General features: G+C 47.0%; 1 protein-coding gene across 1 annotated transcript in view; it reads right to left on the reverse strand.

Moving 5' to 3' along the window:
• Positions 1-2308: 2308 nt before the first annotated feature.
• Positions 2309-27500, reverse strand: part of sh3bp5b (SH3-domain binding protein 5b (BTK-associated)) — a 28692-nt gene continuing 3500 nt past the window's right edge. The window contains exons 3-9 of the mRNA XM_080521903.1: positions 22620-22748; positions 8114-8278; positions 7805-7935; positions 6266-6308; positions 4890-5109; positions 3634-3975; positions 2309-2943 (exon numbers count right to left, since the gene is read on the reverse strand). Of these exons, the coding sequence (XP_080378029.1) occupies positions 2738-2943; positions 3634-3975; positions 4890-5109; positions 6266-6308; positions 7805-7935; positions 8114-8278; positions 22620-22748 (1236 nt within the window). The 3' untranslated portion in view covers positions 2309-2737. The remainder of the gene's footprint in view (positions 2944-3633; positions 3976-4889; positions 5110-6265; positions 6309-7804; positions 7936-8113; positions 8279-22619; positions 22749-27500) is intronic.

Consider the following 27500-nt stretch of genomic DNA (forward strand, 5'->3'; position numbering starts at 1 on the left):
AAAAACCAATAAATCAAAAGATAAAATGAAAGTCGTCCACGTCGACGGAGGATGTTGAAGCTTCTTCCGCCGACGTTTTGTAACAACGAGCATCGAAAAACATTTAAATACACACTTTTTTTTCACACTTACGATAAAAACTGTTTTAAGACGAAATTCATTTACATTCGTAATAGAAGACGTTAAAGTTGATCCAATGTTTCACCTGGAAAAGGTGAAATCTGTGCGGTTTTTCTTTTTTTTTACACTTCCTGAAGAGAGAAAATAGAGAATATCTTTATTTAACGTGTCCCGATATTGAAGCTGGAGTCTGTTTGTATTAAATATATGACACAGATGCTCATTATTGCAAAACTCCACCGATGACGAGGCGACGTTCGGTCGTTTTAAACCACAGAAACACGTTTACAGTCTCAGAAAATGCTGAAGGTTGATCAGAGTTCATGGAAAAAAAAAAAAAAAAAGCTGCCAAAGTGACAGTTTGAGGTCGTTTAGTTTCTTCTCAGGAGCAACTCAGCAGGGAGTCCAGCATGGCAGCAGCTGAATGACGTGTGTGCGTGTGTGTGTGTGTGTGTGTGTGCGTGTGGGCGTGCGTGTGTGTGTGTGTGTGTGTGTGTGTGCGTGCGTGCGTGCGTGAGCGTGTGTTTTAATGCCAAGTATTCATACCGTCTTTATTTCCTTTGTCGTTCTGCACTTTCTCCACGAAAACGAATGAAGTTGTGATTCACGGACTTTCTGCAGCGGCACCTGAACGCACCGCCGGAAGCTGCAGGTTCACACCCACATAGATATACGATACTAGACCGCGCCGCCGCCGTCTTGGAGAGGTCTCAAGCTAGCCGGGCGTCTCCATGGCAACCGGGCGTCTCCATGGCAACCGGTTCTACGAAGCTGCGGATCTATGAATGTAACTTCCTGTTTTCTCACGATAATCCCTCAAGACTTTTAACGGTTTGTTATTTTAGAGGCGCATGAATCAACAAGTGTTCTGTTCATAAGTTATTGTTCTCATGTAATCAGATTACTCATGTAAAACAAAGCAGGACAATCTTGCAGCCATGGATGAATGGATGAATGAATGAGAGATGTGACGTTTTGCAACGAGTTGCACTAAATGTTTCGACTGTTTCACAGGTTGAATACAGGAAGTTAAACCTCCGACTGGCTGAGATCTGATCTTTTCACGTTTATCGTTCAGTTTGTGGCGTAAATTATCCAATTTCACATTTTTTTCTAAAAAAAACCATTTGTTCTCACAGCGACAGTGTGTTGCAGAGTAATCATGTATAAATACTCTTCACCACTAGAGGGCAGCACAGAACTTTGCGGGTGAAATGTAAAGTGACAGACGTCAGTGTGGTTCATCTCCACCTCCTGCTACCATCTTGTATCAAAGTACTGTGTCAGTGACAGTGATGGAGAAGTTTTTGAAAAGGAAGAATGTGAACCAGGATCTCAGCTCTTCATCCATCAGGTCCAGGTTTCACACTGAGGGAGGCACTATTAAAAAAAAGTCCTTTGTTTCTGGATTTACTGGATTCCTGTTGATAAAACTTTGATGAGAAAGACTTTATATTGTTAATAGAGGCTACACAGTTTAACATTTTCAGGTGGAGGTGTGACTCCAGAGTTTTACAAAGAAAAAAATGTCCCTTGGCTCAAAAAGGTATAAAAACACTGGTCTAACTGATCACCAGCAGCTGATTCTTTACGACATCAGATAATCGATGACCTTCCTACATTTGTAGTTGTGTAATAATAATAAAAAACTAGGTCAGAAAAATCCCTGCTACATTTTTGAAGTAGACAATCTCCTCTATTTCAGGATATGTTCGTTGAGCCGATACCACCTTCGCCCTATGAGGAGTTACATTTTCCGTTTGGGCTTTTTTGGGCGAAAATCTTACTTTGAAAGGCAAATAGCAGACTTCCTGTTGGATTTAGGTCCAAAGTTAGAGCAGGTGAGTTGTAGGTCTCGAAGAGACGAACAAATTTCGTATTCATTGCGTCTCTCTACGACATTCCTATGGACCGTGGTTGGCGATTTAGTGTGTCTAGGTGGCGCTAGAGAGCCATTTTTGGACTTTGTGAGGATTTTTTGACATGATAATATAAATCGCCACACTTTTGACCTACAACGCATGAATTGTAGGTCATTTTAACATTTTTGGGTGGAGGAGGTGTGCCTCCAGAGTTTTTACAAACAAAAAAGTGTGTCTTGGCTCAGAAAAGGTTGAAAAACACTGATCTAGTGGAACGTGGAGGAACGACACCTGGAGAACGACACCTGGAGGAACGACACCATGTGGAGCCTTGAGTTCACTTTATTATTCAGCGTCACTTCATTAAAAGACAGTTTGTATATAAAATATTAACACGTTCATCATGGTGAGGAATGAAAACACTTGACGGATCTTCAGTCCTTCACGTGGAAAATAAACTTTTTTTTTAAACTCCAGTGTCAAACAAAACAAAAAACGCTGACTTGACACTTTAAGTTGGATTAAACTAAACAAAACAACCTTTTTTTCCCACTTGGAGCGGAAAAAAAAAACTAAACAGACAACATGAACAATAATTTAGCCTTTTTCTTTTCCGACGTGCGAGACGAGTGCTCTTGATTCCTCGAGATTCGAGTCCAGAAGGTGCAGAGTGGTTGGAGGGGGGGGCGGAGTCACGGTGTGAGGCGGGGGAGGAGGGAGGGAGGGGCGGGGACACACGTTCAGGGGGCGTGGCCTCACACCCCTTTGAGCAGCACCACGGTGTGGCCCGGCTCCGCCCCCCTCTGGCTCTTGGCGCTGTCGGCCCGCTGGCGCCGCAGGTTGAGGAAGCTGAAGCGCGACTCCAGGCTGAAGCTCCGCTTGGCGCCGGAGGTCGGCAGGCCGCCGCCGCCGCTGGCGGGGGCGTTGTCCAGACGCACCTCCGCCCCCTCCGCCCGGTCGCCTGCAGCACAGGACACAGCAGAAGTTAGACGTCGCGGCTCCAAACGTGACAAAGCCAGCGGGACAGAAGCCGTCCCACTGACTCGCAGGCCACGCCCCCACACACACACAACAGGACACGCCCCCTCACACAGCACAACACACCCCCTCACACAGAAGGCCACGCCCCCACAAATAAGGACACACCGCCCACACAGCACAACACACCCCCACACACAACAGGCCATGCCCCCCTCACACAACAGGACACGCCCCTTCACACAACAGGCCACGCCCCCTACACACAACAGGCCACGCCCCCTCACACAACACGCCACGCCTCCTCACACGACAGGCCACGCCCCCTCAGGGCACAGACATTGTGAAGCCGCGTTTTAACTTTGAAATTGTCGCTTATTTCTCGTTTCCAAAGTGTTTAGAGACACTTTGATCAACCGCTTCGGTAATAAAAGTAAGTTTGTGTCTGAGCCCAGTGATGCGTTCAGGGGAACCACGTAACTCCGCCCTCCCACATGCAAACAAGCTCGCACAGTAGCGAGGCTACAAGCTAAACGCGATTAAAGTCATTATAGCACTTCAGCCGGACCGAGACACTTATCAACTATTTTTAACTGTATTTGATGTGATAAATTAAGAAGAAACGCTGAAAGTAAAAGCCCAAAATGGCCGCCGCCGCCACCACGCCACGCACCTCTCTCCAGGTCGCACTCGGGCGACGAGGCGCCGCTGCACTCGCTGCGAGGGCCGAGCACCGGGGAGATCAGGCCGAAGTCCGACAGCGACACGGTGCTGGGAAGGTCCAGGCTGCAGGGCCGCGACGGAGGGGTGGGGGAGGAGGGGGAGGAGGAGGGGGTGGGGGAGGGGGAGTCGGAGGAAGAGGAGGAGGAGGAGGAGGAGCTGGCGAAGGGGCAGGGAGACATCAGCTCCTGGGGGCTGCTGGGAGACGAACCCAGGCTGCAGGTGGAGCGAGTCTCCGAGTCGTCCTCCGACATGATGCTGCTGCAGGGGTCGTCATCAAAACACACTGAGGCCACTGAGGGGGGGGGGGGGGGGGCCGGAGAGTGTGTGTGTGAGAGAGAGGGGGAGAGAGAGAGGGAGAGAGGGAGAGAGAGAGAGAGAGAGAGGGCGAGAGAGAGGGCGAGAGAGAGGGAGAGAGGGCGAGAGAGAGGGCGAGAGAGAGAGAGGGGGAGAGAGACAGAGAGGGGGAGAGAGGGGGAGAGGGCGAGAGAGAGAGGGCGAGAGAGAGGGCGAGAGAGAGGGGGAGAGAGAGGGCGAGAGAGAGGGAGAGGGCGAGAGAGAGGGAGAGAGGGAGAGAGAGAGAGGGAGAGAGAGAGAGTGTGAGAGAGAGAGAGAGAGCGAGAGGGAGAGAGAGAGGGAGAGAGGGCAAGAGAGAGGGAGGGGAGAGAGAGAGGAAGAGGGCGAGAGAGGGAGAGGGCGAGAGAGAGAGAGAGAGAGGGAGAGAGAGAGAGGAGAGAGAGAGAGAGGGCGAGAGAGGGAGAGAGAGAGGGAGAGGGCGAGAGAGGGAGATGGCGAGAGAGAGAGAGAGAGAGAGAGAGAACAAAGAAAGACAGAAATAGTAAGCAGCTAAAAATAGAACTTTTTTCCCCACATAAATCAGTTTCCTGACACGTGATCACCGTTACCATGGAAACGACATCACTACACTCTATAGACGACACGTAGCGCTAAGGCTGGATTGGCTCTCTGTTGATTAATGAAGCTGCTTCCTCATTGGACGATCTCATCTTGCAGAGGATTCTGGGTATTCCAATCCTCAATCGAACTCGATTCGCTAGTTTGTGACGTCGTTTTTTTTTTTTTTAAACCCGGAGCCTCAGAGCGTCTGGAACCGTTTCCATGGCAACCGCGTCAAAGTGAAGAACAACAGCGCCCACTAGTGGCGTGACATGGAAACCACATCAAATAAGAAGAAGAACCAGGACTGACTGGAGATCCCGTCCGACTCCATCTTGAAGCCGTTGAGCTCGTCCCCCGCGGCGCCGTCGCCCTCGGCGCCGACGCCGCGGACCCGGGGGCCGATGGCCGAGCTCCGCCGACGCTCGTGGATCTCATCTGAGATCAACTCCAGGTTCCTGAGGGCCAACTTGTAGTCGCCTTTGGCCTGGGAGAGCCTAGCCTGACGCTCGTCTACCGTCTTCTTCAGGTTCTGAGGAGGAGGAGGAGGAAGAGGAGGAAGAGGATGAGGAAGAGGAGGAGGAAGAGGAGGAGGAAGAGGAGGAAGAGCTGACATGATAAATCTACGTGTGGAATTGTTCCTCTACATTCACTTTACAGAGTAAAATATGATTTTTCACTACAGCTGCTTGGTTCTGTACGGTATCGGCTTCTCTACGGTATCGGCGTCTCTACGGTATCGGCGTCTCTACGGTATCGGCTGTCTCTACGGTATCGGCGTCTCTACAGTGTCGGCGTCTCTACAGTGTCGGCGTCTCTACAGTGTCGGCGTCTCTAACAGTGTCGGTAGTCTCTACGGTATCGGCGGTCTCTACAGTATCGGTAGCCTTTACAGTATCGGCGTCTCTAACAGTATCGGCGGTCTCTACGGTATCGGCATCTCGAACGGTATCGGTAGTCTCTACGGTATCGGCATCTCGAACGGTATCGGTAGTCTCTACGGTATCGACGTCTCTACGGTATCGACGTCTCTACGGTATCGGTAGTCTCTACGGTATCGGCGGTCTCTACAGTATCGGTAGCCTTTACAGTATCGGCGTCTCTAACGGTATCGGCGGTCTCTACAGTATCGGTAGCCTTTACGGTATCGGTGTCTCTACGGTATCGGCGGTCTCTACAGTATCGGCGTCTCTACAGTATCGGTAGTCTCTACAGTATCGGCAGTCTCTAACGGTATCGGCGGTCTCTACAGTATCGGTAGCCTTTACAGTATCGGCGTCTCTAACAGTATCGGTGTCTCTAACAGCATCGGCGGTCTCTACGGTATCGGCGTTTCGAACGGTATCGGTAGTCTCTACGGTATCGGCGTCTCTACAGTATCGGTAGTCTCTACAGTGTCGGTAGTCTCTACAGTGTCGGTAGTCTCTAACAGTATCGGTAGTCTCTACGGTATCGGCGGTCTCTACAGTATCGGTAGCCTTTACAGTATCGGCGTCTCTAACAGTATCGGCGGTCTCTACAGTATCAGCGGTCTCTACAGTATCAGCGGTCTCTACAGTATCGGCATTAGCAGCTGCAGTTGGAGCCATACACTCTGTGCACACAGGAGAAGGTTAAGGCTCTTTGTCGAATGCTGAAGGTCGGAGCGACTGAGGAGGAAACGTCTGCAGGATCCTGGCGTCACGTACCTCCAGCTGCAGGTAGTACTTGGCCTTCATCTCGAAGTACGGCCTGAGGAAGAGGAGGAGGAGGAGGAAGAGGAGGAGGAGGAAGAGGAGAGATCAGATCAGAGGGGAGAACACAGTGACCCAGAAACAGAGAGGTACCACGTCGTCGCCATGGCAACCTGCTGCAGGGCGGATCAACGCCCTGCTGAGGCTGCAGATGATGACGCAGACCCGTTTACACCACGACGGTATGATGGTACGTCTCCATGGCAACGGCAGAGAGACTGACAACTGTAGTTTTATATGTTGAGCCACTAGTTGGTGCTGTTTGTTTGTTTTATGTAATGAAAGTACACACACACACACACACACACACACACACGCACGCACGCACGCACGCACGCACGCACACTCAAACTACCAAGTTGGATTGTTATTACAGTGACTGTCGAAATAAAACCACCAAGGTGGATTGTTATTACAGTGACTGTCAAAATAAAACCACCAAGATGGATTGTTATTACAGTGACTGTCAAAATAAAACCACCAAGTTGGATTGTTATTACAGTGACTGTCGAAATAAAACCACCAAGGTGGATTGTTATCACGGTGACTGTCAAAATAAAACCACCAAGATGGATTGTTATTACGGTGACTGTCAAAATAAAACCACCAAGGTGGATTGTTATTATAGTGACTGTCAAAATAAAACCACCAAGATGAATTGTTATCACGATGACTGTCAAAATAAAACCTCCAAGTTGGATTGTTATTACGGTGACTGTCAAAATAAAACCTCCAAGTTGGATTGTTATTACGATGACTGTCAAAATAAAACCACCAAGTTGGATTGTTATTACGGTGACTGTCAAAATAAAACCACCAAGGTGGACTGTTATCACGGTGACTGTCAAAATAAAACTACCAAGTTGGATTGTTATTACGGTGACTGTCAAAATAAAACCACCAAGGTGGATTGTTATCACGGTGACTGTCAAAATAAAACTACCAAGTTGGATTGTTATTACGGTGACTGTCAAAATAAAACCACCAAGGTGGATTGTTATCACGGTGACTGTCAAAATAAAACTACCAAGTTGGATTGTTATTACGGTGACTGTCAAAATAAAAGTACCAAGTTGGATTGTTATTACAGCGTTTTCACATCAGCTGGTTCAGATGACGGATGCAGGTATTTGTTTGAAATTCCAGACGAGACCTAAAGTCATGAGAGAAACACGTGGTGAAGTGACGACGAAGGTTTCTGTTTCTCGATCGTCTAATAATGACAAACGTATTTGTCGTCACGCGACGGCGGAGACGAGGAGCAGCTGAAGCTACTTCCCCTCAGACACCCGACGCTCCAGAACAAACATTTCACCAGAACCGGGAAGCGACTCCAACCCGGGTTCCTGCTAACGGCGCCTAAATAAACAGCTTCGGTTTCAGTGCAGGAGGAACCAGCGTCACCTGTGACCATCATGTGGGCTTTTATTATAGTGGCAACAAACAGGAAGTCCTGGAATTCAAGGGTTTGGAGGTGAGCGCCCCTCCCCTTACTTGGACTTGTTGATGGTGCGTTTGAGTTTCTTCTCCAGCTGCTTCATGCGGTCGATGGCCGCCGTGTATTTGGCCGCCGTCTCCTTGTGCACCAGTTCGCTTCTCGTCTTGGTTTGCTCCGCCTCCATCACCTGAGGAAGCAGAGCCGCAGGATACACATCTGCATTTACCTCAACATGTGTTTGAAAAACAACAAAAAACCAACAAACAACGAAATGCTCTGCAGATCAAAGCAGGTAGAATTGACCTGCTAGAATCAAAGATCAAAGCCCCCACCACCTCTGAATCAAAGCTCAAAGCCCCCCTCACCCTCTGAGTAGCGTGGTTCAGCATCTCCTGCCAGGCGGAGTCGAACTGCCGGTTGTCCTCCTCCAGGAGTCGCTGTTCCGCCAGTGAGATGGTTTCTTTGGCCGCCCGCAGAACCTCAGTGGCTCTCTGGAAGTCCTGCGTGGCCTTCTGGGCCTCCAGCTGAGCCTGGGGGGCCGAACAGAACACCTTCCTTCACACATTCACTCACTGGAACGTTTCTTAGGCCCCGCCCACACCAGGAACCTGGTTCACCTGAACCAGCAACCTGGTTCACTTAAACCAGATGTTTCTGGCCTGTCATCCACACCAGGTTCCTGGTTCACCTGAACCAGATGTTTCTGGCCTGTCGTCCACACCAGGTACCTGATTCACCTAAACCAGGAACCTGGTTCACTTACACCAGATGTTTCTGGCCTCTCATCCACACCAGGAACCTGGTTCACCTGAACCAGATGTTTCTGGCCTGTCGCCCACACCAGGAACCTGGTTCAATTAAACCAGATGTTTCTGGCCTGTCGTCCACACCAGGTACCTGGTTCACCTAAACCAGGAACCTGGTTCACCTGAACCAGGTCCACACGAGGCGGTTTTAGAAGCGTGAAAACAGTTTTTTTGAACTCGGGTCCCAGAGTGGGGAAATTCTAAAACCCCGGCTCGTTCCATCATAAATTGAGGTTTTAAGGTAAAAAAACCAACTCTTCATTAAATAAACATCACGTTTTCCGACTCTTTGACTCCATTCAGCCGTTTTCAGGCTCATTGTTGTTCAAGAACCTTCACTTCTTCAGCCATTCTATCATTCTGTCATTCTATCATTCCATCATTCCAGTTGAGGTTAAGCGTGCGGCGAGTTTCCCCGTGTGACTGTAGACTGTTTACATTACCCGATGCAGTCACACGGGAGATACTTCTAGGAACGCCTCGCCTGTATCTCATGTCCATCGTCTCCCGGTCAAAGTCTGGTCTGCAGAGCCGCTGACATCACGGCAGTAATTCCATTACGGCTCGTCAACATGCCGGCGCAGCGAGATCCACACAACGCCAGCGTTTGTCTGCGTCATGTGACCGCCTTCCTTTCCCACGTGGCCGCAATTCTAGAGAAAGACCACCGCTGACCTTCGGCGACGTCTTGAACCCCGTCGGACCGACGCTGACGCTTCGTCTGGACGACGTGGAGCTCATCTGAGAAGTTTCCCCGGTTTCTTCTGGAGTCAAACGATGAACCCAAAGATGCTAAATTTGTCTCCCCATCCGTTAAACCCCTGGAGATTACTGCCCCCCCCCCCTTCACTGCAGTGTGTGGTTCTTGTTCTCCACTGGGACCAGAAACCAGAGAACAAAGTGGGATATTTGCAGAAAGTGGGCCGGTTGCAGGAAAGCGAAACATAAATGCGCAAAGTTAGAAAAACGAAAGCGACACACTTGCTTTGATGTGTACACACTTTACTCAATACTGGTACAAAACGCTGCACACACACAAAAACAAATGAATAAAAAGTGTATTTCTTGTATGTTCCTCCTCCACCAGTCCACTCCCGTGGTTTGACCTTTAGCCATTTTGGAAAACATCAGACCCTCGTGACTTTGTCAGATAAGATCAAAGTGAAACATCTAATTTCCAGCTTCTTGTCACAGGAAACACCAGTTGACGCTGGGACTCAAACTCGGGTCCGTCTCATTTAGCCAGCCACGCTTCAACCACTAAATAAATAATAAGGACTTAATATTGATTTTATTTTGTCTTGTAACCGACACATAGGAAAAGGTGGAACCTTCATGTAGAACGGCTCCAGACGGACTCGAGCGTGAGACGGGCGATCAAACCACTGCCCCACCTTGCCGCCTCCTCAGTCAGTCTACAACAAGACTGTCCAAGTCCTTCGAGTTCACATGAGGCTCAATTTCATGTGGAATAGAGGATCACATGGAGCGCAGCTGCTACTTCCTGTCGGTCTGAATTCAGTTTTAAAAAGATATCACGGCGACTCACTTCTGCTTTGCGGCGTGTAAAACGGCGTATAACACACTGGGGGGGGGACACACACACCTTTTAGAGTCACTTCTCCATTTCTGCAATTTTGGTTTTCAGCTTGCTTCCCTTTGATCTCCGTTTCAGACTCTCTCTTCATCACGGTTCTACTTCCTCCCTCCCTCCACCGTTCCTCCTCCTCGCCACCCTGTCACTTCCACTCTTCCTCCTCCTCTCGTCTCGATCTGTGTTCATCCACACGTCTCCTCGTATCAGTCCAACCCCTCCCTACCGTCGACCAGCATCCCGTCTCTCCGTCACATCCAATATCCCACTTAATCTCTCTTTCTCTACGCCGGACGCTGCTTCTATTTACATCTCCATCTTCCCGTTTCAACCTTAATCCTTCCCTCAGCCTCTCCTCTCTTCTCGGTTCTACCTCAGACTTCCCCTCATTTGCTCCTGTGCTTCATGTTTTAATCGCTCTGCACACGAGCCTACGAACCTTGCCGAGCGCGGCCTCCTGAGGAACGACTACGTGGAAGTAATGCGGAACGTAAAACACTGATCTGCCGCTCCCCGCTACCCTCTGGATGGCAGGAGGCGATCTGGGCCCGACGGGCAGTTTCATTATTCAGCGGATCCTTAAACCAACACGTTCCTCGTTGAGACGTTGGAAGACGACGGAGGGTCGCCACAACGGGATTCTGACCACGTCAAACCAGACGACGGCTTTCCAACACACCGTTTGGAAAACATCCGTTGATTCTGCATGAAGATATACGTGTGTAAAAAGTGTAAAACAGCAGAATTCCTCCGTCAGTCACTAGAAACTGCAGAGGAAGGAGCTACTGAAGTAAATCACGATCTGCGTTTGATCTGTTCAGACTTCAATCTGACTTTAATTGAGCCACAGGAGTTCGTTCCAAACCTAAGAGACCGACTTTTCCAGGGAGTTTGATGAGGAACTGGTCCGTATGGACGGCGGCGAGGCAGCAACAACACCAGGGTCGGTTTTTTTTTGTAATGTGAACGCACTCTTACTAGCTGCTATCAGCTTAAACCGCGTCGACACGACAGACTTTCAATACGTGGACCGAGAGTCACGACACCACGAAGGACACATTGGCTCTACTGAGCATGTGCACAACTCCCCGTCACGTAGCGACGTAGCGTGACGACCAGCAGCAGCGTTTTGTTCCCACTTGTTCGACGTGGACTTTTAGCGTTTCGTATTCAAAATGAAGGTACCGAGTTAAAGTGGCCTGCATCGGTAGCAGGAGGCAGAGAAACCGGATAATTGAAGGACGTTCCCGTAACGGCCTTCAGAGCCGTTCGTCGGTCAAACCACACGAGGAGGAAGAGGCGAGGGGGCGGTGATGGGGTGTCATCATCCGTCAGGGCGAAATGAGCCTTTCAATCACCGACGTCTTCCCGGTGACCTTCACTTCCTCTCTGAAGCTGCCAACGCTCAAGACTTCAGAATCTTTCGGACAAACGTGTGTCTACGAACGTTTGTCCTTCAGAAAAGAGTCAAACGTTTCTCGATTGTCACAACAAGTCAGAGTCGAGAATAATCAGGTGAATCAATGATCTGAGACACAAACAGGACGACCACATTTTCACACTGACCTCATTTGGAATTCTTTCCAGAACATGTGACTTCATATATCTTCTTTTTATTTTCTGTCGATTCCTCAAGTCTGGATATTTACGTCCCCCGTCTGAGACGTCTATTAGACGAGCGTCCTGCAAACTCGACTAGCGTGACATCCTATTTGTTTTGCTTTGCCCAGATAGCGCCAGCAAATCCCGACTCCGTGTTGCCGCTCATCAAGAGGGATCAAATAACTGCCGCTGACCCAGATATGCACCAGGCCTGAATGAGCCTGTGATGTCCACCTCACGCTCCTTTAGAGACAAATCGACCCGGATACGTACGACTGCCACGTGACTCGAACATGAGGCCTGTGGACCAACACCGGCCTGCAGAATCTCCAATCCGGCCAAACCACAAAGCTTTAAAAAAAAAAAAAGAGAATTGTGAAGAGCCACAACAGACGGACCCTTGTTGTTGGCAAACTCTCCGTCAAGGGGGAGTTTGTTAGGAAACAGAACAAGTCACTGTATTTAGCACAAGAAGGTTTCATTGAAATTGTCTTTATATTGAGGCTGTAGTGCTTTTCAGTAGTAACTGATTAGTTTGATGAAACAATAGGCGATTTGATTCCATAGGCTCTGAACCACGATGAAGAAAAACTCTACAGGTTATTCTGGCTCGACTTTACAGGTTTGATCTGCTGAAGATGAAAGTAAAATCTCTTTGACCCCCCCCCCCCCCCCCCCTGTTTTGACAAAAGTGCCTTTCAAAAACATCCATATTGATGTTGGCTCTAAACACGGAACATTGCTTAACGAGGTACTCAAAATAGTTGTGCTGAAATACCTAGAAGAGAAAAGACAGGCTGAACTTATGAGACTACGATTTCCAGGGATTCAGTGGATCTGCAGTCGGTGGCCATTCTTAGAAAACCTTCAATGCACTGATTCTACATAAATGTAATGTAAAGAGGGTCACGGCCACGTTCACCTCTCAGCACAGACGGTTTGAACTTGTCTGGATTGAAACTTGGGACCACAGAGTTTCACAACTTCCAGTGATCCAGAGAGAACTCAGAATTACCAGGGGCTTTGCTTTGTGCCTCTGATCGCTCACATCTATGGTAGTTTTATCTATGTGGACATGACTTTTACTGAGCCGGGTGTGAGGGTGAGCTTGGCTGCCCCTCAGTGGGATTTCAAGCTTTCAGCTTCAGAGTTCAGACTGATCCTGGTTCAGTGTGTTTCATGTCTGTTGGAGAAGTTTGTCCAAAATACCACATGGAATCAGCCAAAGCCATTTAGTGAACCTGGAGTTCCTCTACAGACATCGTGTTGTGGTTGACTCCAATTCAATAGAAGACGATGAGTGTTATGACTCAAGATGCTCATTTTATTATCAGTAAATTACATTATTTGTTGTACATTTTTGACCCTCGTCTTCATTTTAAGGCAAAAACATGTGATTTTTTCCCCCCCTAGTTCCCGGGAAGTCGATGCACATTCACAGGCCAGGACGGATCTTGCAATACTTTTGCAATTTAAGGTCAAAAAAAGTGCAACAAAAAAAAACCCCAACTTCCTTTAAACCCGACAGTTGACCGTCCGTATAAACCCTGACTGTGCAGCCCGGCGGAAATGTGCAAGTAGACAAGACCGAACTCTCTCTGAGGTTTAATTTTTTATTCATGACAACTTTTTCTCCCCTTTAATATTCTGCCAGCTGAGAAACACGACGACCAGCTTCTCCATGCGCGTTTCTGTAACTCCCTATTTAATAAGGTGCAAAAACACACCCGATTACTCAGGCTGTCAAAGTACAAAATTAAACTGACCGCAGTCTTCTGACACACACAATGACCTTGCATCAGCTTGCTCTCCCTCCACACATCCCTCCATCCCTCCATTCATTTCAGTCCCTCCATCATCGACGGGGAACATTTCAGTATAAACAGAAAGCGGGAGAACAAAATAAATAAAGAGAAGACAAAGTCTGGGGTGAGGAAATAGTTTCCCTAAACTTAACGTGGTTGTGTTACATAACAAAAATATGTGAATTCACGGTCATTCCTGTTCATTACGGGAGACGGGAGATATTTAAATGTGCTTTCCTTGTCAAAAACGAGCTTCTCCTCGACTGTAAGCTCGGATCAGAGAGTGAAAAATGTTTCCAGCAGCTTCAATACGAGCAGAAACACACAAGAACTGCAAAGAAATCAAATCAGTGGACCTGAACTCAAACAACCTCCTGCCTCAACGTGGCCATTTAGTTCACCTCGTCCACTTTATGTGACCTTTCAAACAGCATCAACATTATATTCGTTATATTAGCTGCTGCTAAAGGGACAAATAAGATTGTGTTTCTTAATGATTATTTATTGAAGTAACTTCAGTACAATCCCTCAAAAAATGCCAGGATGACATTTTAATGTTTTCTTTTGACCCATTATTGAACGTACAGATGCATTTTGGTGTTTGGTTTTCAAGTTTCTGTACAATACAGAGCCACTGGTCCAACCCTACCCTACCCTACCCTACCCTACCCTACCCTACCCTACCGTAACCTTACTGCCATCCAGCAGAGTCTCGAGAGGTGAGGTGGAATAAACACTGAACCTGATGCATATTTGATCACATTTAGGAGAAAAAAACAACAACAAAACACTTTCAAGTGGACGTGGAGCTTCAGCGGCTCCGTTCCTTCCCAGCAGAGTCGCCACTTAAACAACGTGTCTGGTCGAAGTGATGTTCACTGGAGCGTTCGCTCTGCAGCCTCGTGGCTCTGACCCACTTCCTCCACCGCCGTCGTCAGCGCGTCGCTTTTATTTTATTTTATTTAAACGTTTGGGCCCGCCTGACAACCCCTCGGCAAGTTGAACAGGATAAACCAGGAGCTGGAAACTATTTACCGTATTTTCCGCACTATAAGGCGCACCGGATTATAAGGCGCATGGAATAAGACCAGTGGTCAGCAACCTTTATAGCTCAAAGCCATTAGGTTACATTTTCCACTGATTCTAACACCCAGGGAGGTGCACGCACTTTATTTTGATAGTCCTACCTGCAGCCTATGCCAGGACGACACTACATTACAACTACCGCTAATAAACTAAACTACATGAACTAAGCAACAAAAACACAACACAACAATTACCGACACCACAAACCAAATAGAACCCCCAATAATTGCATTTAAAACACCAGCAAACAGAAACTCCCATAATTCATTGCAGCCATCGGCTGCACTGAGGAGCTCAGGATGAATTTGTCGCTGCAAGGCATGATGGGAATTCGTGTTTTGTGGGTTGTTGTTGGGCTTGGTGTTGTGTTGATTGTGTTTATGTGTTTTTGTTCCCCAGTTTAGGGAGTAATTATTTCGTCTAGTTTATTTTGGTTTGTTAGAATGTTGGTGTGCAACCATGAGTGATGAAGGTGTTGTGTGGAGTGTCGTCCGCTCTGAAGATCCGGTTGCCAAGTTAGAGTTGTCAAAATAAAAGCTTCTGGTTGTTGAGCTGTCAAATAGCAGTCTGGAGTAGAGCAATTCTTCCATATATAAGGCGCACTGGGTTATAAGGCGCACTGGCAGCTTTTGAGAACATTTGAGGTATTTAGGTGCGCTTATAGTGCGGAAAATACGGTAATTTAATATCCGGAGACAGCGGGGTTCCTAAGGAGAGACGAACGTTTGCCTCAGTTGGTTCCATTTGAAGTTTCCTTCGGAGACGACGACACTTCCAACCTCTGAATCGATTCTACCCTCGTCACCAGACCCACTGGCCACTAAACACTTCACAAACTTTTTGACAACACAACACGGACGCCGGCTGTTAACCAGCATCACAGCAGCTCAACAAAATAAGAGTCTGAATTCTTCCGTCTCGGCCAAACGACACACTTTCTCTCACCGAAGCGCCAACGCTGACGGTTTCCACTGCAGGACCACCAGGTTGGGTTGTCATCGCGGTGACTATCAAAATAAAAGCACCAAGTCCCAGGAGAATACGGGCCGGGAAAACGTTGTGGTTCCAGTCAGCTACTGAGCACGTGCAGAACTATTGACCATGGCCGTGGTCTACAGTTTCAACAAGTTGCATTTGCAGTGGGACAGTTTTTAAAAAAAAAGGTGGTTTATAAAAGTGCCTGAGGGTCTTTCCCAAAGAGACTTCGATCGACAGATGGGACCAAACAGGGAATTGAACCGACAACACTAGGATTAAGGACAAGCTGCTCTAACAGCAGCTGGTTTCAATGACAAACTTTAGCAAGTTTTTCTACATCATTGTTTCTTTTACCTCAAAGTGGAAAACGTCATTCCCAGACGGAACAGAGGTTTTAGTTTAAGAAGCCAGAACGACGTCATTTCACACATTTTACACAACAAAGTTGTCGCCAACCTCGGTCTTATTACTTCAACTGTCCAATACAAATAAACCTCTAATTACACAACCTGGCCAATTAGAATTAGAAATCTTTGTCGTCAGTGTATCAATGTGACGTTGTGCGACGAAATTAAGGTGCCGACTTTCAGATGCGGGTGCAAAAAAAAGTCAATAAATAAATGGATTAGATCTATTTCTACAATACACAATGCTATAAAATAAGAGAATAAAAGCCTAAACGATCATGTCGTCCTGCAGTCGTGATTATTGCACGTTCTGTTATTCAGCAGTATTCAGTGATCTGATGGCTTCAGGGTAGAAAATGTTCCTTAAGTTGCCAGAAACAAACGATTAAATTGGAAAAATGTCCATTTCTCTTTCCAAAACATCATTTCTTGACTCGTGTCATTCTAACTTCTTTTGGGTTTTGTGTCGATTGCTCATTTGTCTTTATTCTTTTAACAGCGACTTTAAAGTTCAGTCTTATTCAGAAGTGTGTCAGTGTAACAGCAGGGGGGCGGAGCAGGAACGCTAATAATCCCAAATTAAACACAACACTGGAGGAAACTTCTTAATCATTTGATGCTCTTTACTCTTAATGAGCATTGTGCCGTCGTTCTCGGTTCCTGCAGGCGGCTGGACGGCGTGACGCTCTGCACGACGCCTCATGAGTCATCAGCTGCCAGCAAGATGGCCGATATGCAAATGTGGTTTTTTTCTCCCAGCGCTCTCAGAATGATGAGATCCGTGTTTTATCTTGACTCAAGGTCAAAGTCAGTCATTCGTCTCCCTGGGCGCCGCCTGCTACTGCAAATCATCTGGTGCTCATCAGGAGCAGAGGAAGAAGGACTGTAGGGACGGGGAACACAGAGAGTGACAGAAAGTAATGTTTGCACACGGTTCTAATGGGGGAAAACAAAACTGAACTGAGGGACGAGATGAGGCACGACGTTCTGTTCCTTCTAACCTGAAGATGTGACATCATCATGTGAAGTCAACTGTTAGATTTCTCAGGTTCCAGAGGGTCAAAGGAAGGTCGTGGACAGACGGACGTCTCACAGGCCTTCAAACAACAACAACAACAACAAGGTCGTCTTCAAAACACTTCTTAAGTCTACTAATAAGCTCTGAAACATCAGAAGTGTGGCGAGGAGAGGCGGCTGCGTGGCGAGGCGAGGAGGACGTGTGGCGAGGAGGCTGCGTGGCGAGGCGCGGTGCGAGGCGAGGCGGTGGCGTGGCGAGGGGACGCGTGGCGAGGCGAGGAGGACACGTGGCGAGGCGAGGAGGACGCGTGGCGAGGCGAGGAGGACGCGTGGCGAGGCGAGGAGGATGTGTGGCGCGGGGAGGAGGACGCGAGGCGAGGAGGAGCGAGGAGGACACGTGGCGTGGCGAGGGGACGTGTGGCATGGCGAGGGGACGCGTGGCGAGGGGACGCGTGGCGTGGCGGAGCGAGGAGGACGCGTGGCGTAGCGAGGGGACGCGTGGCATGGCGAGGGGACGCGTGGCGAGGGGACGCGTGACAAGGCGAGGGGGACGCGTGACAAGGCAAGGAGGACGTGTGGCGAGGAGACCGCGTGGCGAGGAGGCCATGAGGCCTCATGAGGACTGAGGACAAACACAATGAAGCCTGTGTTTCTTTCATTCCAGGTATTTTTAGCCGGTCAATCATTAAAGTGAAAAAGACATCAAGGTGTGTGTGTGTGTGTGTGTGTGTGTGTGTGTGTGTGTGTGTGTGTGTGTGTGTGTGTGTGTGTGAGGAGCCATTTCCACGATTCTCCAGCTGAAAACAGCTTTATTAGTCATTAAACACAAAGTGAGAAGAAGAGAAAACAAGATGTTGACAGAGAAACAAGCAGCTGCTCTTCCTTTTCTTCACTTCTATTTTGGTTCCAAAAGAAATCCTGCCATCTGTTCTGAGAAACAAACGATGTACCACAACACCTTTTAAATGTCCACAGAGAGACAAAGGACTGATTTCAAGAGTTCAATTCCTGCAGGACAGTTTGAAATGACAAGGTAGAACAATCCTCACCCATCCTCTCACTCAGGACTTTTCCGAGCCTCGTCCAGAACCTCGTCCTCACAAAACGTTGTCAAAATCTTATTTTCACGTGTCAAAGAAAACCCTAAAGTTCATAAAGTAACACTTTTAAATGAGTGTGAGAGCGGGTGTGTCGGAGGCTCTCTAATCTTCACATTAGCAGAACAAACATCGTGTTATAACATCAAATAAGCTGCAACTAAATATTGAACACACAGACGAACGCAAACATAAAACAGCCATTAGACCACAGATTGTATGAGCGAAACAGAGAAAAGCAGCAGTGAGTCAGAGGAGTTGGAGTTCCGGGAGAGAAACCACGAGAACAAAACTGGCTCCTCATAACACGACGTTCATCTTTTTCTAGTCGGTAGAACACAACGCAATCAAACAATCAGAGGGACTTCGCGACTTTGAGAATCAGAACTGTAAACATCTACCGACGCGACAAAAACCCCCAAAAGAGCCCCGAGTGTAAAACAGAAACTGGTAGTCTTACACACCGTTTGTGGTATTGTAGAAAAGTACAGCAGTTTTGGCAGGTCATTGGGCAGGAAATAAATAAGATTCTTGGTACTAATAGAGATAACAACCCCTTATATCTGCTACTTGGCATATCTGATTCGTCCATCGCCGACAAACTTAAAATAAACCTTCACCAAACACTTACTTTCTGTGCTACAAAGTGTATTCTTTTAAATTGGATAATAGATAAAGTCCCATCCAAGGTTCAATGGCAAAGGGTGACACTCGAATATGTTGCTTTGGACTATCCGACATGCAAACTACACGGCAAAGATGATGTTTTTCGTAAAACATGGGAACTCTTTTTGTCATATATGGGCTTGAATATTTCAAGAGGGTTTGCATCATAGCTGAGAACGCTCTGCCTCAATGACGCCCTATCATGCCTGACAGTGTACACTTGCTTTATTCTCCTTGCTTATTTTATTTGTGTAGAATGATTCCTGAATCTCTCGCCTGTAGAAATTTGAATTTAAATGTGTATGTGAGCCAAATGTGTGTTTGTTTGTTTTTGTCATATGTGTTCCTGTTTTATCTCTTGAAAATTTAATAAACATACCGTATTTTCCGCCCTATAAGGCGCACCTAAATACCTCAAATTTTCTTAAAAGCTGCCAGTGCACCTTATAGCCCGGTGCGCCTTATATATGGACGATTGTTCTACTCAAGACTGCTATTTGACAGCTGAACAACCAGAAGCTTTTATTTTGACAACTCTAACTTTGCAACCGGATCTTCAGTGCGGACGAGACTCCGCACAACACATTCATCACTCATGGTTGCACACCAACATTCTAACAAACCAAAATAAACAAGATGAAATAATGACTCCCTAAACTGGGGAACAAAAACACATAAACACAATCAACACAACACCAAGCCCAACAACAACCCACAATAACCTCCAACAACACAAAACATGAATTTGTCGCTGCAAGGCATGATGGGACATCATGCCTTGCAGCGACAAATTCAACCTGAGCTCCTCAGTGCAGCCGATAGAAACTCCCATAATTCATTGCAGCTGTTTGTGGTGTTTTAAATGCAATTATTGGGGGTTATATTTGGTTTGTGGTGTCGGTAATAATTGTGTTGTGTTGTGTTTTTGTTGCTTAGTTCATGTAGTTTAGTTTATTATTATTATTATTATTACCGGTAGTTGTAAGTTGTCAACCAGTAGTGAAGAAGGTTTTGTGTGTAGTGTGGTACTGGCATAGGCTGCAGGTAGGACTATCAAAATAAAGCATGTGCACCTCTCTGGGTGTTAGAAGCAATGGAAAATGTAACTTAATGGCTTTGAGCTATAAATGTTGCTGACCACTGGTCTGTTCCATCCGCCTTATAAGGCGGTGCGCCTTATATATGAATGAAGTTGTAAATTATGTCAATCAATGTAGGTGCGCCTTATAACCCGGTGCGCCTTATAGGGCAGAAAATACGGTATATTAAAAAAAAACAAAAAAAAAAACCCAAAAGAACAAGAGCCGATTGCATAAACGTGTCACATGGAAGTCAAGCCCAGCAGTTCTTGTTGTCCAACGTCAGCAGATTTCCACACATTTCCACGGTGGTCTTATAAAAAGAGTCGCCTCTGATGGACAAAAACAGCGGTTTCATAACTCGCGTTGTATTATTGCTCCGGCAGACACCTTATTGACCAAAATGCCAAAACTGTGAAGCATTAAAACACAATGCCTTCGTTTTAAAGAGACGATAAACCACATTAAAACGCTTTAGCTTCTCACAACTTACTTTCTGCCGCGCGGGGAGAACATGAGTCATCGTCATAAAACTAAACCGATCAAATTTAGCCGTCAGCCTGACATCAAGCGGTTTTGACGGCAGAACAAAAACTGCAGCAAAAAAGCACAAAGAAAGCTTCAACCTGGAACTTGTTCGGTTTTTAATTCATCGCGCTTCGAGCAGCAGAACCAATTCCAACTCCGTTTTGTGAACCTCCTCCATGTTTGGAGACACAAAGTCAAAACATGACGAGTGAAGCATGAAGTCAAGTCAAAGCTAAAGAGAACGGAGAACCAGAATAACCATGTGAGAATCACATCCTCGCCTCAGTTTCCCCGGCAACATTTGTCGCCGCGACATCGGAAGCACCGCAGCGACCAAACGTGACAAAGATGGCGGCGTGAGCGCAGGTTTGCAGAGCCGCCGCTCATCGCTCAGCGTACAAAGTACGAATCAGGCTTCAGGGCATCAAACAAGTACTTTGACTGGCACTGGGCTCAGGGTTGGTTCTGGTCCTGTACAACAACTGGTGCTGGAGCATCGCTACTCTTTATAATACAAATTAAAGTCCCAGTGAAATGTAAAACCCTACTTTGCAAAAAAACGATAGTTGGGGTTCTACTTGTAAGGTTCCTCCGACTCTGCCCCTCCTCTGTTGTCGCATAACAAAGTTATTTGAATTTTGAATCTCCAGCCGACGAAATCGGGGGAATCCTTCTTCTTCGTGGGCCATTGTGGGCGGAGCCTATGCGTGACGTAACGAGTTGTGCAGATCTCGATCTGTTGTGTTTATATCGGCTTGTTTCCTCTTAAATATCCAAGTTTTAACAGTGTTTTGACGTTATAGTCTGCGTTTTATGAGCCTTGACGAAAGATTGAGCCTGGAAGAGCCGCTAGCTCGGGCGGCTAGTAGACGCTAGTACACGTGGTGATTCCGCAGTCAGAAAAGCTCTTGGACATGTTGGATCCAGGAAGCCGGTCGTTCTGCCAAAAGTCAGGAGCCTCAAAGCCTCAAAGGTGAAAACTGGCGGCTGCTGAGGCGAGGAGACGAGGACGAATGAGGACGAAGCGTCTTCTGCTTCCTCAAACATGTTCCAGACGGGGTCACCGATGGCAGAACCACCTTCTGTGTCTTCTTCATCAATCACTGGGTTTGAAATGACCATGATGATGAAATCTGGTTCAATTCAGCCTCTTCGTGGTCAAAACTCTGATCCTCCATAATGTAAACACAACTTGGGCGTGTGCACAACTCGTGATGTCACTCTGTTATTGTCAGAAGCTCCGCCCAGCAGAGGAAATAGCGCCGTTTATCGGCTATTTTCTCGCAGATTGTCGTGTTTTAACATTTTACCCTTCAGCCAGTTAGCAGGAAAACGTCCCTAGAAGAGACACCAGAGTGTCTTGGAGATGGAATTCTCATTTCACTGGGGCTTTAAATCCCCACGTTACTCGAGGTCATGAAACCCTTATTGAGAAATGGGAAGTCCAACCATAGTGAGTTTCCAGAAGCTCTCTGGAGCACAGAGGAACCCCACCCTTCATACAAACGGCCAGAAAGAAGGTGCATCCTGCTGAAAGCCTCCCTGAAGGAGTCGTGTCGGGAGGCAGACGCCACGTCACGACACAACGGAGCTTCAGTGTCCGTCCCGGTGCTGGACACTTCCAGTGCAGCTGGCGTCTCTCACTTTATGCAGTCGCGTCACGTCGACAGACTCCGGAGAGTCAAGACAAGTGAGATCAGCCCTTTTTATTAGCCGAGGCTTTCGGGGATTTTTTTTAAACTGTTCATATTTCAGGATCAAATAGAAATCCTCCAGTGTCTATAGGGAATATCTGACGAGACAGAGAAACGTCTCCTCAAGAGGACGACAACCAATGAAACATAATTATAAGAGCAGAGAAGACGAGTCCCTGCAGGGGAACCAACCCTCCCGTCACCATCTCATCCATCGGTTCCACGACATTTGCAATAAAGCGAGTCTCAAACTTGGGAACCAAAAAGAGAAATCTTTGTTTGACCTTTAATTCTCCATGATCAAAAACAAAAAAACAAGTGAGGCAACAAAGGGCGCTTTGATAATTCGCCGCTAAAACTGGACTTGTCTTGAAAGGTTATTTAATCAAATGGTATTGGAGTTCAGTGGCGAGCGTCTAATCCTGAACGAGGACGAGGAGGCCAGCAAACATCTGCAGGTTCCCATCATGCACCACCCCCCCACCTCCACCCTCCACCCTCCAGGCACCCACCTGTCTGGCCAGCCTGCGGGCCTCCCAGTAAGGCTTGGACTCCTCCACCGCCTTCCCAATCTTCTTCACCAGCTCGTCCAGCTTCACGGTGGCCTCCACCAGGACGGAGCGGAACTTCTGCCTGGCGTCCTGATGGAAAGACAGAAGAAGAAGAAGAAGAAGAAGAAGAAGAAGAAAAATCTCAGTAAGGCTTGAAGAAGAAGAGCTAGAAACTTCACACAGCTTATATTTCCTCAATGATCGTGAGATTTTTTTTCAAGTTCTGCCAATAATGTCGACAGTTGGATCGCTGAACGTCTGAGGACGTGTCCTGTAGTTCCTCCAACGATGACTGTGCACTTTGGTTGTGGAAGTGCAGGCATGACTGTGCGTTTTATGACTCATTATGTAAAGAGTGTCGAGACGGCCGAAGCTGTAAAACACAAGTGAACCCAGTTCCTTTTTAAAACACCCTCCTGAAAGCGTGGTGAGAAATGGGGAAGGACGGAGGTCTGCCAAAGCCCGGCTTAGTAAAACCACACCGGACGATCTGGCGTGAAAGGATTTTGACCAATAAAGTAACTTTTCGAAAACGGCTCGCAAGGTGGAACTTTCTGAAAACGCTACGACTCCCATCGCCGTGGAAACGGGGGGAAAACACAACTTTCTGGAAACGCTGGGGCTCCATCTGCTCACGTCAATAGTTCTTCTGCACATGCTCAGTAGATGGACAAACGGAACAATCCCCCCCCACAGTGTCGTGACTCCCAGTCCACATTCTCCCGGGACTTGGTACCGTATTTTCCGCACTATAAGCGCACCTAAATACCTCAAATTTTCTCAAAAGCTGCCAGTGCACCTTAAAGCCCGGTGCACCTTATATATGGAAGAATGGCTCTACTGGAGACTGCTATTTGACAGATGAACAATCAGAAGCTTTTATTTTGACAACTCTATCTTTGCAACCAGAGCTTCAGAGCGGACGACACTCCACACAACACCTTCATCACTCATGGTTGCACACCAACATTCTAACAAACCAAAATAAACTAGATGAAATAATTACTCCCTAAACTGGGGAACAAAAACACATAAACACAATCAACACAACACCAAGCCCAACAACGACCCACAATAACCTCCAACAACACAAAACATGAATTTGTCGCTGCAAGGCATGATGGGACATCATGCCTTGCAGCGACAAATTCATCCTGAGCTCCTCAGTGCAGCCGATAGAAACTCCCATAATTCATTGCAGCTGTTTGTGGTGTTTTAAATGCAATTATTGGGGGTTCTATTTGGTTTGTGGTGTCGGTAATAATTGTGTTGTGTTGCGTTTTTGTTGCTTAGTTCATGTAGTTTAGTTTATTATTATTATTATTATTATTACCAGTAGTTGTAAGTTGTCAACCAGCAGTGAAGAAGGTTTTGTGTGTAGTGTCCTCCTGGCATAGGCTGCAGGTAGGACTATCAAAATAAAGTGTGTGCACCTCTCTGGGTGTTAGAATCAGTGGAAAATGTAACTTAATGGCTTTGAGCTATAAATGTTGCTGACCACTGGTCTATTCCATGCGCCTTATAGGGCGGTGCGCCTTATATATGAACAAAGTTGTAAATTATGTCAATCAATGTAGGTGCGCCTTATAGGGCAGAAAATACGGTACTTTTATTTTGAGAGTCTGTGTAATAACAATCCAACTTGGTCATCGGTGTTCTCCGAGCATAACCGACAGCACCCACTAGTGGCCAAATATGAAAACGACATAATTTTTTTTTTCAGCGTCTTGCATTTACGGAGAAACGGGCATCAATTTAAAAACGTCGTCACGTAAATGTGAAACTTTTACAGAAACGGAAAAGGCGACGCATTTTCACCTGAGATGTTGTAAAAAGGGCCTAAAAAAACGGAGCTGGATTTTATTCTTGGCTACAAAGTAAAAATGGGAATAAACTTTTTACAGTGCGTGCTATTGCGTAACTTTTCAAAGAAACGGATTACTGGACCGTGTGTTTATGACCTCGGTCGCACTCGTAGCCTGTAAAGTTCTTATTTGAGGAAGTGAAAGTTGCTCCACTGCCGCCCGAACCGGAACTCCACCTAAACTAAAAACGCGCAGAACCACAACAACCACGCATGAGAAAGATGACAATTAGTCTCGCTTAAATCCGAGGGAGAAGCAAGGTTGACAGTTTTCTCGATAAACAGCGAAAAATAGACCACAGCCAATCTGATTGGAGCAGCCGTGAAACATCATTTTCCGATAAAGGTCCATTAAACGTCAAGTGGCAAACTTTCATGTTACAGAGCCTCGTTTGTCCGCTTCATCACGGGGAATTTCGCTTCCAGCCGTGAAATTGGCATGAAAGTCTTTTAATCAGAACAGCAAAAAAAAAAAAACAACAAGACGCCGAAAAACAAGTCTGGAAAACCTTAAAGTAGAAGAAACTGATGAGATGAGATTGTTTTCTACACCCACAATGTTTGAAGGTCATCGAGACGCTGCTCAGTAAACAAGTCGTCCACTGTTAAAATGAAAGAAAAACAACATTCAAGGGACCTCAAATCTAATATTGAAGGTTTCTCCGCCTCGTCTTCCCGTTCACAAGGTGAAAACGCTAAACTTTCGTTGTGTTTTGCCACTGAAAACACAACTTTTTTGAGAACGGCTAGCAAATGTGGAAATTTTCAAAAGCCCTCAAACGAAACGTCTCCTGGATCCATAGGTCAAGTCGCTCCACCAGTGAGTAGCTGTGACCGGGTGCCGACTATCAACACTGGAGACTTGTGACCATTTTGACCTTGAGTGTCTGTGAGGATGTTTCTTAAAATGTGGTTTTTAATGAGATCGGCTCCCGATGTGGAACTTTTCAAAAGCCCTCAAACGAAGCGTCTCCTGGATCTCAGGTCAAGTGGCCCCACCAGTGAGTCGCTGTGACCGGGTGCCGACTATCAACACTGGAGGGAAGGACTTGTGACCGTTTCTTAAAATGTGGTTTTTAATGAGATCGGCTCCCGATGTGGAACTTTTCAAAAGCCCTCAAACGAAACGTCTCCTGGATCTCAGGTCAAGCAGCCCCACCAGTGAGTCGCCGTGACCGGGTGCCGACTATCAACACTGGAAGGAAGGACTTGTGACCGTTTCTTAAAATGTGGTTTTTAATGAGAACGGCTCCCGATGTGGAATTTTTCAAAAGCCCTCAAACGAAACGTCTCCTGGATCTCAGGTCAAGCAGCCCCACCAGTGAGTCGCCGTGACCGGGTGCCGACTATCAACACTGGAAGGAAGGACTTGTGACCGTTTCTTAAAATGTGGTTTTTAATGAGAACGGCTCCCGATGTGGAACTTTTCAAAAGCCCTCAAACGAAGCGTCTCCTGGATCTCAGGTCAAGCAGCCCCACCAGTGAGTCGCCGTGACCGGGTGCCGACTATCAACACTGGAAGGAAGGACTTGTGACCGTTTCTTAAAATGTGGTTTTTAATGAGAACGGCTCCCGATGTGGAACTTTTCAAAAGCCCTCAAACGAAGCGTCTCCTGGATCTCAGGTCAAGTGGCCCCACCAGTGAGTCGCTGTGACCGGGTGCCGACTATCAACACTGGAGGGAAGGACTTGTGACCGTTTCTTAAAATGTGGTTTTTAATGAGAACGGCTCCCGATGTGGAACTTTTCAAAAGCCCTCAAACGAAACGTCTCCTGGATCTCAGGTCAAGTAGCCCCACCAGTGAGTCGCCGTGACCAGGTGCCGACTATCCCCACTGGAGACTTGTGACCATTTTGACCTTGGAGTGTCTGTGAGGATGTTTCTTAAAATGTGGTTTTTGAAATTCAACCTTATCAATTGTTCCACTTTCAACCACAGGACCACAGAGTCACTGCAATGTGGAACATGTCGGTTTACAACATTGAGTCGTAACGAGAAACGAAACTCTGCAGGAGTTGTAAGATAACATCTTGGCCCGACAAGGAACGAGCAGCAACCGTCTACAAACTAAAACTCCAAACTTCTCATTGTGTCGTGATTCTCCGTCTAAAGCAGGGGTCGGCAACCTTTAATGCTCAAAGAGCCATTTGGTTCCGTTTCCCACTGAACACAACACCCAGAGAGCCGCACACATTTTATTTTGACAGTCCCACAGGAAGACCACACAAGGACGACACGACACACAAAACCTTCTTCACTGCTGGTTGACGACTTACAACTAATAAACTAAACTACATGAACTAAGCAACAAAAACACAATTACTACCAACACTACAAACCTAACATAACCCCCAATAATTACATTTAAAACACCACAAACAGAAACTCCCATAATGCATTGCAGCTCTCAGCTCCTTTATCGCTACACATTATTAAAATGGAAGATAAATGTGTGAGATGTGGATTGTTAGAACCATGAGTGTGATGGTGTGTCTTTAATGTCCTGTAGTTGTTGTGGAATTCACTAGAATGTTCCGTCACTCTCAACAAGTCTGTAATGAACCTCCTGGAACTGTGGGCTTTTACTGTGAAAGGTACAGGAAGCTCCCAGCTTCAGACACCAGCTGAGCCGCAATCCTACCTTCTTCATCCATTATTGTTGTAATGACGTCACGTCGCTGCGTCGCTCACGACCCTACATTTTACCACTCTTTGTAGCGGGACTGTACTCTGGGTGGCCTTGCCTCCTTACGTGGAAAAGCCAAACTACTAGTAAACACCCGGTCAGCCACCGGGAAATACTGCAGAGTCTAAAAACATCAAGTCTGGTTAGAAACCACAAAGTGCCCGGCGCTGCTCGACACAACAAACTGATTTTTAATGAGCAACTTTCACGGTTGTATCTTCAAACGCTCTGGATCCAGAAGGTTTTCCAGCAACACTTCTCAGTGGGGGGGGTCGGCAAAAACACTACAGG

This window comes from Blennius ocellaris, assembly GCF_963422515.1.
Source record: "Blennius ocellaris genome assembly, contig: SCAFFOLD_134, whole genome shotgun sequence".
Lineage (NCBI taxonomy): Eukaryota > Metazoa > Chordata > Actinopteri > Blenniiformes > Blenniidae > Blennius > Blennius ocellaris.